The 13,554-nt window shown below is 30.4% G+C and overlaps 1 protein-coding gene across 7 annotated transcripts in view; it reads right to left on the reverse strand.

Moving 5' to 3' along the window:
* The window catches only part of LOC141449771 (uncharacterized), a 30,543-nt gene that overhangs the window by 12,386 nt on the left and 4,603 nt on the right, over positions 1 to 13,554 (reverse strand). For 2 of the 7 annotated variants that reach the window (XM_074119517.1, XM_074119518.1), the window contains exons 4-11: positions 12,781 to 12,860; positions 10,962 to 11,026; positions 10,783 to 10,870; positions 10,370 to 10,646; positions 9,713 to 9,844; positions 8,328 to 9,495; positions 4,964 to 5,095; positions 239 to 379 (exon numbers count right to left, since the gene is read on the reverse strand). In XM_074119517.1, the coding sequence (XP_073975618.1) occupies positions 239 to 379; positions 4,964 to 5,095; positions 8,328 to 9,495; positions 9,713 to 9,844; positions 10,370 to 10,646; positions 10,783 to 10,870; positions 10,962 to 11,026; positions 12,781 to 12,860 (2,083 nt within the window). Of the gene's footprint in view, positions 1 to 238; positions 2,590 to 4,963; positions 5,096 to 6,161; positions 9,496 to 9,712; positions 9,845 to 10,369; positions 10,647 to 10,782; positions 10,871 to 10,961; positions 11,027 to 12,780; positions 12,861 to 13,554 lie in introns of those variants that run through there. The other 5 variants (XM_074119514.1, XM_074119515.1, XR_012455684.1 and 2 more) reach the window with 4 other exon arrangements.

Raw genomic sequence — 13,554 nt, forward strand, 5'->3', positions numbered from 1 at the left:
ATAGTTTTGAATACAAACATCCCAAATTCACCACCACCAAAAAGCAAAACATATCAAAGATAACAACTTAGATGTACAAATTAATATTTTAATATATTAATTCTACAGTATTGGTTTAAATTAATGGAAAAACATGCTCCGCTTTTATGTATTCGGAGAAATCTCATAAGCTAAAAATAAGACAATACTAGAAAGCAAAATAGTAAAATATGCAATACGAATTGCAAAAGAAACCTACAATGTTTGCTGGGCGTTGGTGATAGCGATGAAGGTCCAGCGTACCTTCTCTTAGCACGACTTGCACAAGGTTTACATTCAGTAATGGTATCTTCCAATTGTCTTCCCTTAGAAACTCTTTTTGGTCTTCTACTATTTACAACTGGTAACAGAAGAAATGAAATTTGTAGGTAAAGTAAAAAAAAAAAAAATCAACAGTATTGAATGAATTCAATTTTCATTGTTTCAATTCATAAATCTTTCTTAATTAGTTTTGTACTATATTTGTATACTACAGGGCTTTAAGGTTCATTAAACATATAATTTCAATTGAAAAGAATTAAAATCCTGATATTAATGGTCTAATTTACTTTTAATTCCTTCCATTTATATTTAAACAAACCAATTGTTATTACCGAAAAATATTTATTTGTACAAATTTGTTTTTATTTTAAAAAATTATGTACATGGAATTTAAAAATCACTAATTACATTTTTTACATTCGTATAAAATATAACATTATTTTGTGTACACACAATAATGAACAAGTTTCTTTTAAAAGTACTCCTCCAGTAATTCTTTTTTACTTTTTTTTTTATAAAAAAGGAACAAAATTTATGGCAAACGCTAGCCATTACTTATTGTTTGAAAAACTAATTGCTTGCAACCACCTTACACAATCTTTAATTTGAATGTGCGAATATAAATAAGTTCCAACGTATGAATTGGATCATTAATTCAAGATTGCATTTATTGGACGTCTTTGCACTCACTTAAAAATGAAAGTATCGTAGAAAAAAAATAAAATTAATAAAATTAAAAAAAAAAAATGGAACAACGACCCACTTTAGGGCGTTGGTTTGGTATCCCTGTGTACCCGTAGACAGTAGAACAATAATTGTTACAAAGACATCCTCAGCACCCATTTGGCCTGCATAGATAGCAATTACTTGCTTGAACGATCCCAAGAATTTTCTTACTAACCAACTTGCATACTCATTCTGTCTCATTTAGTAACCCACCCAACTATATTGTGACAGATATAGTCACAACGAATTGGTTTTGTAATCATGGCCTTCAATATTCAATTCTCTACTGGGGTAGAAACATTAAATACTATTTACTGAAGAAGTTCCTCGCTTGATACTAGTTTCAAACTGAAAGAACATTTCCAAAAATATCAAAAAGAGTTTTATTTGAGGGGTTGAAATCCTACTAGGTAGTACGAGGACTACAACAAACATTGTTCAGAATAATTCTGTATTTTTAATAAAATGACTGTGTAAAGGGGTTTTAAAAGCAAATAACTGTGCTCTCCGAACACAGCTAAATATCTTTATTAATATGATATAATGAAAGGGTACTTTCTTGAAATTAATTTATTAATTTTATTAATATTATTTTTGCTTTACAGAAAAAAAACCTCCTAAAACCTAAAATACTGTATATAATTCAACTATATTGTGAAGCAATGTTTCAAAGTCAATCAGTCTTAAGGAATTTAATTGGTTTTTCGTAATTATTTCAACAAAATTATCACAGTTGAATGACTGTCAAATAAATTTAATAATCTATATTTAAGTAAAAAATAAAAATACAACCGTATTAAGAATAAAAAATAAGAATATTTATTGCACTTAAGAACAAAACGAATAATACATGTAAATGACTTTTGACATTTTTTAATATAACAGATTTTGTTTAAAAATATTGTAACACCGCGGTGCATCGGCTCTAATCTACTATAACCGAGAGGGCTCACAAGGTTGAGTTACTTATTTAGAAGGCAGTAAATGACACAAATACATGTCATTTAACTATATGTTAACTGAGTCTATATTCCTCATTGAAATAGAATAAATATTAAAACGGTAATAAGGTCTTCGTTTAGGACAAGACTGGTGTTTTACAGTCGCAAAAAAAAAAAATCCTGCAGTGACGAACTAATAAATTGTTTCCCGAAATAAAAAGTAAGATTACATTTCTAACTGAGATAATGAGAATCTGTAGAAAGCGACCGTAAACCTGGGGGTGCCCCTTAAATTTGCAACGTTGAAAACGCCAATCTTGCCTTTCATAGAGCCGATTATCAAAGTATATAATTTAATTAAATTATTAGTTTTAAATAATTTTTGTCTACAATTAAATTTATTAGCTAATTCTTTGGTTAAAAAAATGTGAATAAAATTCTCTGTATCTTTCCTATTCGAGCTGATTTATTACTTCCCATTCACCAACAGCATCACTTTCCTTTTTCTTTTTAAATGTTAATTTAATTTGACCACAAGATTTTGCAAGATGGGCTTCCAGTCCCCATTGTGACATAAATATATAGCCACAATAATTGCAAATTGTTCTTGGGCGTGAAGAAACTAGAATAATCAAATCATTTAATGTATATTACTATATTAACAAGAGACCTTCCTTTAATTAAATATTTAAATGAATTTTATATGTTCAATTTATAAATTAAAACATGCATTCCATTTTTTGTCAAAAGGAAACAATAAAAGAATTTTTTTTATCACTTTTTCGGAAATAATTATCGCAATTAAAATGGTCAATGATAGTGCAGATATAAATAAATCTTCAAATGGAAGCAGATATAAAGCAATCACTAATTTCGAGAACAAAAAGAAAAACAAAATAGAATTGGAAATTCAATATTACTTTCTGAAATTGTTTCTTGTATTTCACGTGTATTAAAAACTTTAAAGTCACCTTAAATTATTCAATTTTAATTCTAAAGTAACAATTGAATAATTTCTTATAAATAATCAATTCATGTAAATTCAAAGGTTAATCTAAAATTATTAGAGATGGGTTTTTTCCAGCAGCGTAACTAGAAACTAAAAAAATAAAATAAAAGTAATAAGGAACTAACTGGAAGAGGTATAGATGAAATGATCTAGTTTTCTTACCAGCACAAGTATGTGAATGATAAATTTGACGATGAGTAACTTTTATTATTATTATCTAAAATTAACCATTAAATGTTGGTCGGCAAAAAAGCATAAGCTTGTGAAAACTAAATTAAAAAGAAAGAAAAGTTTCATTCTACCAAATGATGGATAAACTTTAATTTAATTTTTTTTTTTTTTTTGTTTTTTTGCCAAAATTCAATTTGCATTCATAATTTTGAATTAGCTTAATTATTACTGATCAGAGATGCTTTCATTTACAGTAACTTGATAAACTAAACATAGATGGCGATGGACGAACAGAAACCGGGATGAATTATGAGATAAAAAGAATATGTGGTAGACATAATCACCCACATTATCCAATTTGAAACGGCTGTCTCTAATAAAAGGAAGTATCAGGTCAAATTTTCTAAACAGTTTTCACAAGAAATAAATTTATAAGAAATTATATTAGGCACGCTGAACGCGAAAAAAAAATGGTTTTTAGAAAATGAGTGATTAAATAAAATATCTCATTATTCCCACTGAATCCTAATTATGATACCCTTAATAACGCAGAGTTAAAAATCTCTAAACCAATTTTAGCTGCCCAGTTTATTGGTTGTTGGATGCAATCTAATAAATATAATTTTGTAAAGTTGAGGTTGAGTGGGCTTGGATACGTGGATTTGAAGGGGGGGGGGAGGGTAGTTGAATGAAACTTCAGGTAAGGGAGTTTGGCTTTGGCGGAAACGAAGGAAGTTTTTAAGTCAGTATGGATGGTGAGGTTTGAGATGTAAAAGGGAGCGTTGGCCATGGAACGTAGGATTTTGGATTGATCCATATTGACTTATTGGAGTGTTGTATAGTGTAGTTGTCGTTCGTTGAGTAAAATGAATTTAGAGCGTTTGTCTAATAGTTTCTTTATCATTCTGTATTTGTGATACAGCTCAGTTAGTTTCGAGTTCCATGTCAATCGTTTGTCAAGGTGGGTTCTTTTTGAGTTCAGTTGTGTGCCCTAAGAATTTTTCTTTTAGGACCCTCTTTCAGCTCACCAGGTGATGGACTGAGTTACCTAAAACGAGTGGCCACTATAAGGAGGCAGGCAATTCACTACTAAAGATTTTGCCCACCAATAATCTCAGATTTTGATGCGCTTTATTTAGAAACCATAATAACAGTAGTAATAATACTTCAGTAAGTAAAATAAATGTATCCATAGAGTTCAAAAATGCATAATCCTCATGGCCTATATTATACGAACTAGAAAACTTTCTAACATGATGGAATAAAATGTATTCAACTCAAAGTTATCTCCACTGTTGCTCATTAGGTTTCTTATCGGTCAGTAACAATGTGATAAGCAATAGGCAACGTTTTCTGCATATGTAATTATTAAACTGCTCTGTTACAAGATTGGAAGATTATTTACAAACATTAGTTTTGTTTTAATTAATTAATTATTTTTTCTAAATAACAGAAAAAAGTATTATTTCTAATCATTAATAATTGTAAATTATTTCTAAAATAATAAATTCAATATTATCCAAGTATTAGAGATTTTTCCTGTGATTCCAGCATCATTTTCTTACCAACGAATTGCAAAATTTAGTATTTTGACAATCAATACAAGATCTTCGTCCGCGACATTTTAATTTTTCATTAAGATAATCCACGCCCCCTACCACGCACCAAAAAGTCAGTTCATTTACCGATCAAACGAAGAAAAAGTTGCGCAAAAAATGAAGAAGGTCGCCTACATAAAATGTACAATGTTTTCTTCTGGCCCAAAAACCATTTAATCTAACATCAGCCAAACAAAATAATAGTAACGACAACTTACCTTGTTGTTTGTTAACTGATGGCGATGACCTTCTCCGAGAAGCTAATCTTCCACGTTCCTTGTCCATAGCTTTTTGTGATGTAGGTTCAAGTATTTCATCTGGTTCCTCAAGTAAAAGTCTTTTGAAAAGACCTAACAAAAATGAAATAAGAAATGTTCGATCAGCTATAATCTAACAATTTCCAGAATACATAGAAATTTTGGGTATCTTGGAGTTATATATAAAGTATTTTAAGTAAATAGAAATAAATAAAGTAAAGTAACAGCCAATTTTTTCTGGCGAGGATATCAAATTTTATGACATTCCGCAAATTGTTCCAAGAATATGAACAATTTATTAACTTTTTCCTTCTAAGTTTACAGAAAAATTTTAAAATGTTCCAATCATAAATGCAACAATTTCTGCGATCCTACATCATAAAGAAGATCATAAATATAAAGAACAGTTTAAGAAAAATGATGACTGCAGAAAGTTAGAGATAAATACCCAATGAGAACCAAAAGGATAACTAACTCCTGCAAGTAAGCCCCTGATTGAATTCGATTGCTTAAAATTAGATGCTACAACCAAATTTACGCGAACTATTTTCAAGTAAACAGCTCCAAATTTGAAAAAATATTCACCCAATCCTGGCAAATATTCTTTTCGGAATACTTCTTAATAGACTTTGTTTGTCCTTCTTCAGCTTTTACCAAGCTTCCGCGACATCCTAATACTTCGCCTTGGGTATCTTCTCTCAATCTACCCATAATTCTTAGTCCTAAATTCTGCTGTGATAAAAATTCTGCAAACGTCTTCTATAATAGGAAGCTGTCCTCATCAAACACAATGTCACCGAACAATTAAACAAACTAAGAATTCAACTATAAAATGTTCCTATAAGCCAAACCTGTCAACATTAGACAAAAAGACCTTTCAAAAAAGGACATCACTAGCCTATACTCCCTTTAGCATCAATTCTACTAATATTTTGTAGTAAAATTCACAAAAACATAAGATAATGTTTAAAAGAAAAAAATTTAAAGAGATAAATAAAGAAAAAAACAATGTACTACGCTTTCCACAGTGAAAGAGCAAAGTGCAACAAGAAAAAGTGACAACACTAAAGAAATTACAAAACATTCAAATATATTTGAATGTTTTGACAAATTAACAAAAACACAATCTCAGAAACAATATGATAATTTAACATACCCAAAAAAAGCTTCTTCCATACTTCATTGCTTGTATTAAACTACTTCAAAACAATTAAATTTTTTTTTATTGAAATTCAGTTACTGTACTATTAATTATGAAGAGATCAAAATTTAAGATAAAGTTGATTGTAAACAAATTAGATTTGAAAATGAACCATTTATAACAAAAATCAAAAGATCCTCTTCAAAAGTGTTGAAAAACCATCTTGCAATGTAAGTAACTTCAACTTCTTGATAAATTATAAATTTAAAAATAAAATTGTTTCTTTATGCAAAATTTAATTTTAAAGCTACATTTTAAAAGACGAATTAAAAAAAATAAATCCTGAATTTAATTAAACTTAGAATCCTTCTTCTTCTTTCATCGAGGAGTCTTCATTCTTCTTATTTCTTCTTTTTTGAATTATAAAAATTGAGCAAGAGCTAATAAATTTAAGTAGTCCTACATTTTTAAATACTTATGTTTTCTTCAATATGCAATGTAACTACTATAACTTACTTTATTTAAATCGGTATGTTGATCTTAAAACTATTAACATACTTCTTGTTTTTAAAAAAATAAAATGGAGGCACAAATAACTTAATTTTTAAATCAAAAGAAAACTAATTGAATATTTCCCGGCAAATAATGCAACTAGTTTTATTTTTTTTTTCATTATTCTACTTTAAATTATCACAGTTTTGAAAAAAACTATTGTTTAAAAATTTACTTGTTCTTGTTAAAATAAGCTCTCGAACACTTATTTAAAAAAAAAGAAAAAATACAAAAATAAAAATGTGCCCAGAATGCACTTTACATATTTCAGAGTGCATAACTCCTACGCCACGTCTGGCGTATACTAATGTTTTATGGATTTTGTGATTGCTTCTAATCTCATATTACACTTTTTGTGTGGTTCTAACAGTAAATGTATGTATGTATGAATGTATGTATGTATGTATGTATGTATGTATGTATGTATGTATGTATGTATGTATGTATGCATGCATGCATGCATGTATGTATGTATGTATGTATGTATGTATGTATGGCCTTCGAGTATTTGTTTTTTATGTTCTTATTAGTGAGAAATAGTGTAATATTTGTATGTATTGAGTGATGTTCCGATGATGAATAAATTAAATAAATTTAAAATATATCTAAAATCTTAAAATATAAAATGTTTTCACAGCGCTTTTATAAAAATATGTATATATATATATTCTCAAAGAAATTAATTTTTTCTTTTTTTAGAATGGCTACGTTCAGACTTGGTTTTATTGCGCGATCGTTTACTTGACTTCCCCTCCGTTTTTTGAGTTTGTGTATAATAATTATGAGAATTTCTTGCAAAATTTATCAAATCTTGTGCAGCATTTAAATCGTGTGGAGGCACTGATATGCACTCTTTAAGTTGAGCAGGAGTTTTAAATGAACGTTGGAATGGTGCAGACTGTACAATATTTGTTACACTATTGCTAGAAACTGCTGAAGTGTATGTGCTTGGAACAGCATTATTGTTCACCGTAAACGTCTGTTGTGTTTGTCCTTGCACAATTACACTATTATAACCATTAGTAACAGATGGTTGTACAGGTGATGAAGCTGGTGAGGAAATTGAACTCACCATTGAAGAAAACGAGAACTGCTGAGCTGTGCCCGTTGTAGTATAATCGACTGCAGCTACAGCTGTAGTTAAAGGTTTAGACGCAAAGGATGTTGTGGACGGTTGCATTCCAACCTTGCTTGTCTCCAATGCAACAGCGATGCTCATCATCGGTGTGCATGGATAAGAAGTCTCATTTGCCTCTTTCTTTAAAGGCGCTGTTGCTTGAATAGCTTTGCGTTTTTTTAAAGGTAAACTTGAATGTGGTTCCTTCCTTGAATCCTTACCTGCTTCAATATCTTCTGATCCTTGGAGCAACTCATCTTCTTGAGACCTCTTAAATGCACTAGCGCTATTAATTTTTGAATTCTTGTACGCCGTTAATTTCTTATAATTTGTCTGCAATGCTTCGTAGTTGGCGTTACATTGATCACAATCACATCTAGATGATGAATCCATTTTCGGAGGAGATGGAACGGGAATAGAGGGAGGTAGAACTTCTGTGATGTAAAGTGATCGGAACTGCTGTTGGGAAATAAATATAGAATGGTCACTCCTAAGAGTTCTATCGTGCAACGTACCTTTTTCCTTTGGTTTTGTTTCATTTTCAGTAACTGGAGTTGTTGAGTTATTAGAGACCACATTTTGGTCTGAATTTTTTTCTGCGTAACGACCTTGTTCTTTAAAAGATTCAATTAGTTCATCATCAATTTTGTCTTGATTGGTTTCTGGTTGTTCAGATGGTGTATGATGATCATCATTAGAAAGTGTTACATTTCCACCAGCTGCTGCTATGCTATTGTCAATTGTTGAACTGGATACATCCATCCCCTTGTTTCTAATTTCATCCTCGAGTGGCAACTGGCTCAATACATTATCACTATTGATGGGAAAAATTTCTCTATGTCTATTTTGTAAGGTTTTTCCCATATCCAGCATTTCATACATGTCACGATAATCTGAATCTGCGTTAGCTGCTTCAAGATTAAATTCAGGTAAATAACCATTGATGAAATCACATACAGCATTGTTGAAATAATTCTGAGAAGGTGCTGGACTCCATTCTGTAGGTGGATGTTGGTCATACAAGAATATATCATGAGGGTGAGAAGTAGGCGCTGGAGTTATACTGGCGATAGCAGTACCAGGTCTTTCCATTTTCACGGAAGACTCAGAATCGCTTCTTACTTCTACTTCCCTTGCCACTTCTATCATGTTAGGATCCTTTTCACGCCTTGTTTCAACAATACTGCTTCCATCAACTAAATCATCGTCACCCTTTCTCAAAATTCCAACAAAACATACGTCATCAGATGAATCTGCTTCAACTTTAATGTTCTCGATTGGGATGAGAGGTGAAGATTCGCAGTATTCTTTGGATCCATGATCTTCAGCAGTTTGAGTACAATTTTCACTAACCTCATTCGAACTAGTTACAACCGATGGTTTTGCTTCCTTTCCAGGAATTAAGGCTTCCTTAGATTCAACACTTTTGTTCTCTTCAACATGTTTGTTGATCATTTTTTTAGATTTCTTTGTACTCTTCTTTTTCACTTTGTCCACTGTAGTGACGGTCCCTTCAATTCCTGCTTCACCGGACTTTATCTTCTTTTTCAGTTTAACTTTAGCACTTTTTTTCGGTTTGGTAACGATTACAGAAGCCAATCTTAAATGATCTCTCAAGCCTGCTTCTAAAGACATGCTTGACCAGATATCATTCATCAATATGCTGCTACCACTAGTATCTTCCTGGAAAAAAAATAATAATAAATACAAATTCGAAAAATGAAACATACTTACTGCTAAAGTTAAATATATTCAAAACTAGATTTATTTAATCATAATGAAGTCCAAACATTTTTGTCTAATTCAAATTTGATGCCCTCTCTTTTTTTACCAAAATTAAGTAGAAGCTAATTTTTAATTTAAATATAAAATAGTGCACGATTCCGTATAGGCAGCTTACTTGATCATCGCTATTGGATGTGCGAGGAGAATCACCTCCATCTCCAAAAAATAAAGGCCTATCCAGATCTGCAGAAAGACTAGGACCAAGTACACATTGTTGCTTTGGATCTGCTACAACTTTTAGAAACGCCTGCAAAAAAAAAATTGCGTATTTTGTTTCTTTGAAGTTCCGGATAAAAAAAATAATAAATGAATATAAAAAAAAGTAATTTTCCTTTCAAGAAATTCGTATTTTGGTTATCCATTACTTAAAACTCAGAATTTTAGCAACTTATTAAAATATAATTAAAAAAAAATAAATAAATAAAATATAATTAAAGATTTATTAGATTAAGGAACATATAGTGCGCTGAATTGGCACTAGAGGAAAGCCTAAATGCCCATTCCCCATAATTGCCCTAAAATTAATTTTATTTAGCAATGTGATACATCTAAGACGCCTATTCAATGTGCATTACTATTAAAAAAAAAATCTTTCTAGGCATTTTCAACAAAATTTCAAAAAAGAAATAATAGATCCATTTTGAAATTTCAGAACTTAACATAATGTTTTTAGCAATTTTTCGTTTGTGAAAAATTTTGTTTATAAAACACATTAGCCGTAAAATAAATAAATTATTAAATAGAACAAGACACAATAGAAAATTTGACTAACCTTAGATTTCTCCTTAACACAGAATTTTGCTTGCATAAGAAACATCGTAATATCAGGCCTTGATTTTGGGATTTTTGGCAATACTCCACAAAGTAAACCCGATTTTAGTTTCTCTCTAAACTGTGATGGTGGGATGAGTTTTAATGCGGCCATTTTCATTACTCTCCGTCTTTCCTCAGCACCTTTCACTACTCTTTTCCACATTTTAAATACCAAAATATATCGAACATAAGTCATTTCGTATACAGTCCGTCCAGGACCTTCCTTTAATACACGCCTAGAACAAATTTGATTATCAGAATATTATGATATATTATTATGTTGTTTTTAGCAGCAAAATATTTTACTAACAGATTTGAAAAAATGTTAAGAACAGTGAAAGATTTTCAAATTAAGAATGAAAAGAAACATACTTAAAAATATAAGTACAAAGCTCGCAAAAATGTTTAGTCATATTCCTCGTTTTCAAAATTGCATCCAGTATGTGATCAATGGAATGATCTGTCACAAAAACCAAGAAAAAAAAATCAATTTTAAAATAATAAAAACATAAAAATAAATAACATTTCAAAAAAAAGTTGAATATGTTTACCTAAAAATAGATACAATGAAGAAGTTAGTTTACTGGCAATTTTCGGAAGACTTTCCTTTCCTCTTCTATAAAATATTTTCAATATGTTAGTTGATAATAAATAAGATATAATGAGTATATATAAGGATTTCAATGGTTTCAATTCATGCTCAAAAAGTTTATGCGGATGGACACAATTGAAAAAAAAAAACAACAACATGGAATTGCCAAATAAATTCGGAACAGAAATGTTTTATCAATAAAGGGAAGAAGTATTCAAAAAAGTCCGATGGACCAGACCATAATTGTTTAAAAATAATAATAATAATAATAATAATAATAAAATAAAACAAATATTGGTCATATAATGATCGTGCAACTCAGGATTTAAGGGTTTATTAACTATTATTACAGTACACTGCTGATGATCACGGAACATTTGTCTAAGAATAAAACGTTTCAATGCTGAAGATCACGGAACATTTGTCTAAGAATAAAAGAAAAGTCTTATATTTCTGCTTCATAAGCTATCAATCATTCATCGACGACCAACAAGTGGAAGAAGAAAAGTATGAATTTTATAATATTCTAGAAAGATCACTCTGCGTGAACATAAAATGATAAAGTATTAATGGAGGACTTCAATGGCAAATTTGAAATAGGCTAGCGAAAAAGAATGATTTGTAAGCTTGAGAGTTATCAAAGCTGACAGATTCTATGAAGTACCTTTTCTGATATTCATAAGGTCAAAATGTAAGAAATGGATATTAAAATTAAGATTGATTAGATTATGTATTTAATAGTTTGTCTGGCACTAACCTAATCTAAAAATGAGATATAATTACAACAATTAAACATGGAACACGGTACGGTAGGGATCAACTGTGGAGGGCAATATTAATTCCAACCAACTTAAACAAAAAACTTACCCAGACTTATATAACTACATAAGGACTAATAAAAGTAAAATATAATCAACTTTCATGCAACCACTGACAGTGATTTTAAAACAGACCGCCCGCTATTTAAAGACTGACAAATATACAATGGCTGATTTGAAAGACCAAGAAAGAAGAAAAACAAAAAAACATGGAACCATGGAACCATGGTAAAATTAAGAGAGTATGTCTAAAAATGATAACGGGTAGAGTGTGAACTTAATGGCTGACCTACAATGCTTTTTTGGGTACAGACTAGTTCTTATATAATCTCATTAGAAAGAGTGACCACAGAATTATCAGTCCTTGTTTTTACCTCACGTTAGCTTTTACTACAGATTAGCCTTCTCTAGTCAAAACTTTCATATACTTTATATTTTCCAATTTTATGAATTATTTTCAAGAATTTACTCAAATTATTCACTGCACGATCGTTTCCTTCTGTAAAAATTTCCTAGCAAGGAATATTCGGGAAATAGTGCCGGTAGAAACTTCTATTGTAGCCTGCGAATTCACATTGAGCTAAGTTTCCTAAGCAAGAAAGTATGAAAAAGTGAATGCTGCAATGTCCAAAGCATTGTTTAACGTTAGGCGCACAGTACGTCTGATTGAGTGTAGGAGCGGCGAGTTTGGTTGGAGTAAGGCCTGTGGTAGGCAGGTTTAGATGACAAGCAGAAAAGTGATGAAAAATAGCTCGAGCGTGCGAAAGGTAAATACTTCGTGAAATATATGGCCACATTAAGGGCGGGCAGATTAAGATAAAATAAAAAAGGAAGAAGAGAATTCAATTAAATTATTAATTTTAGGAAAATTCATTTAATGGGTTTACTTAAACAAAAAAGTTTTTCAGTAAATAAAAATAAAATTGGTTGAATCTTAAAAAAATTATAAAAATAACTTACCTTGAAGCTTTAATTTCCATGTCGATGTAATATGCCAAAAGATCAGACATTTTATCCAAATATGACGAATGTTCCAAAGGCTTGTAACAAAAATTATCAATTTTAAATAAAATGATAAAATTAAATTGAACATAATACTTAATTTTTCTGTTAATTTTGGAGCAAAGTAAGGGAAAGAATGGTAATTAATAGTGTAAAACCTTCAAAACAATAATAATATTTATTTGATGATTAAGTGAATTCATCACTTCGGTAATTTAAAGGGAAATGATCAAGTGCCTGTGCGGTTTTATTTTTGTTTAAATCTTCTAAATCTTCAACCGCAATTCCAAGAGTTTCCAAATAATGTATCCCCCTTTCAGTTTACGCATGTCAACTTTTAAAAAGATCTGATAATTAAAAAGTAGCTCAAGTGAATCTAGAAATTCGAGCTATTGTTAAAAAAAAAAAGCTTTAAAACACGTTCAAGAGAATTAACCACGTCCCAGTCAATTATAAAATTCCAGCAACGAGCAACAGTCCCAGTCTTCAGCGTAACACAGCACTTACACCTACAAGTCGAAAGCCCGGCTTGAAGTCTGCAAACCCTTATTCCTGAATTTTAGCGATTTTCTTTTAATCAAACAATTACTATTTTTATTTATATTTAAGGCGCGTTAACATCTGAAGTTATTTTAATTTCTCTTAATAGTAGTTTCTTTCATATCATGCAGTAAATAAATATTTATCAAGTGGATAATTCACAATTAAAAAATTGTTGGTAAAGTAGGGTTG

Source organism: Rhodnius prolixus, unplaced genomic scaffold (assembly GCF_049639745.1).
Source record: "Rhodnius prolixus isolate KJV_2025 unplaced genomic scaffold, Rpr scaffold_2, whole genome shotgun sequence".
In the NCBI taxonomy this organism is placed as follows: Eukaryota; Metazoa; Arthropoda; class Insecta; order Hemiptera; family Reduviidae; genus Rhodnius; species Rhodnius prolixus.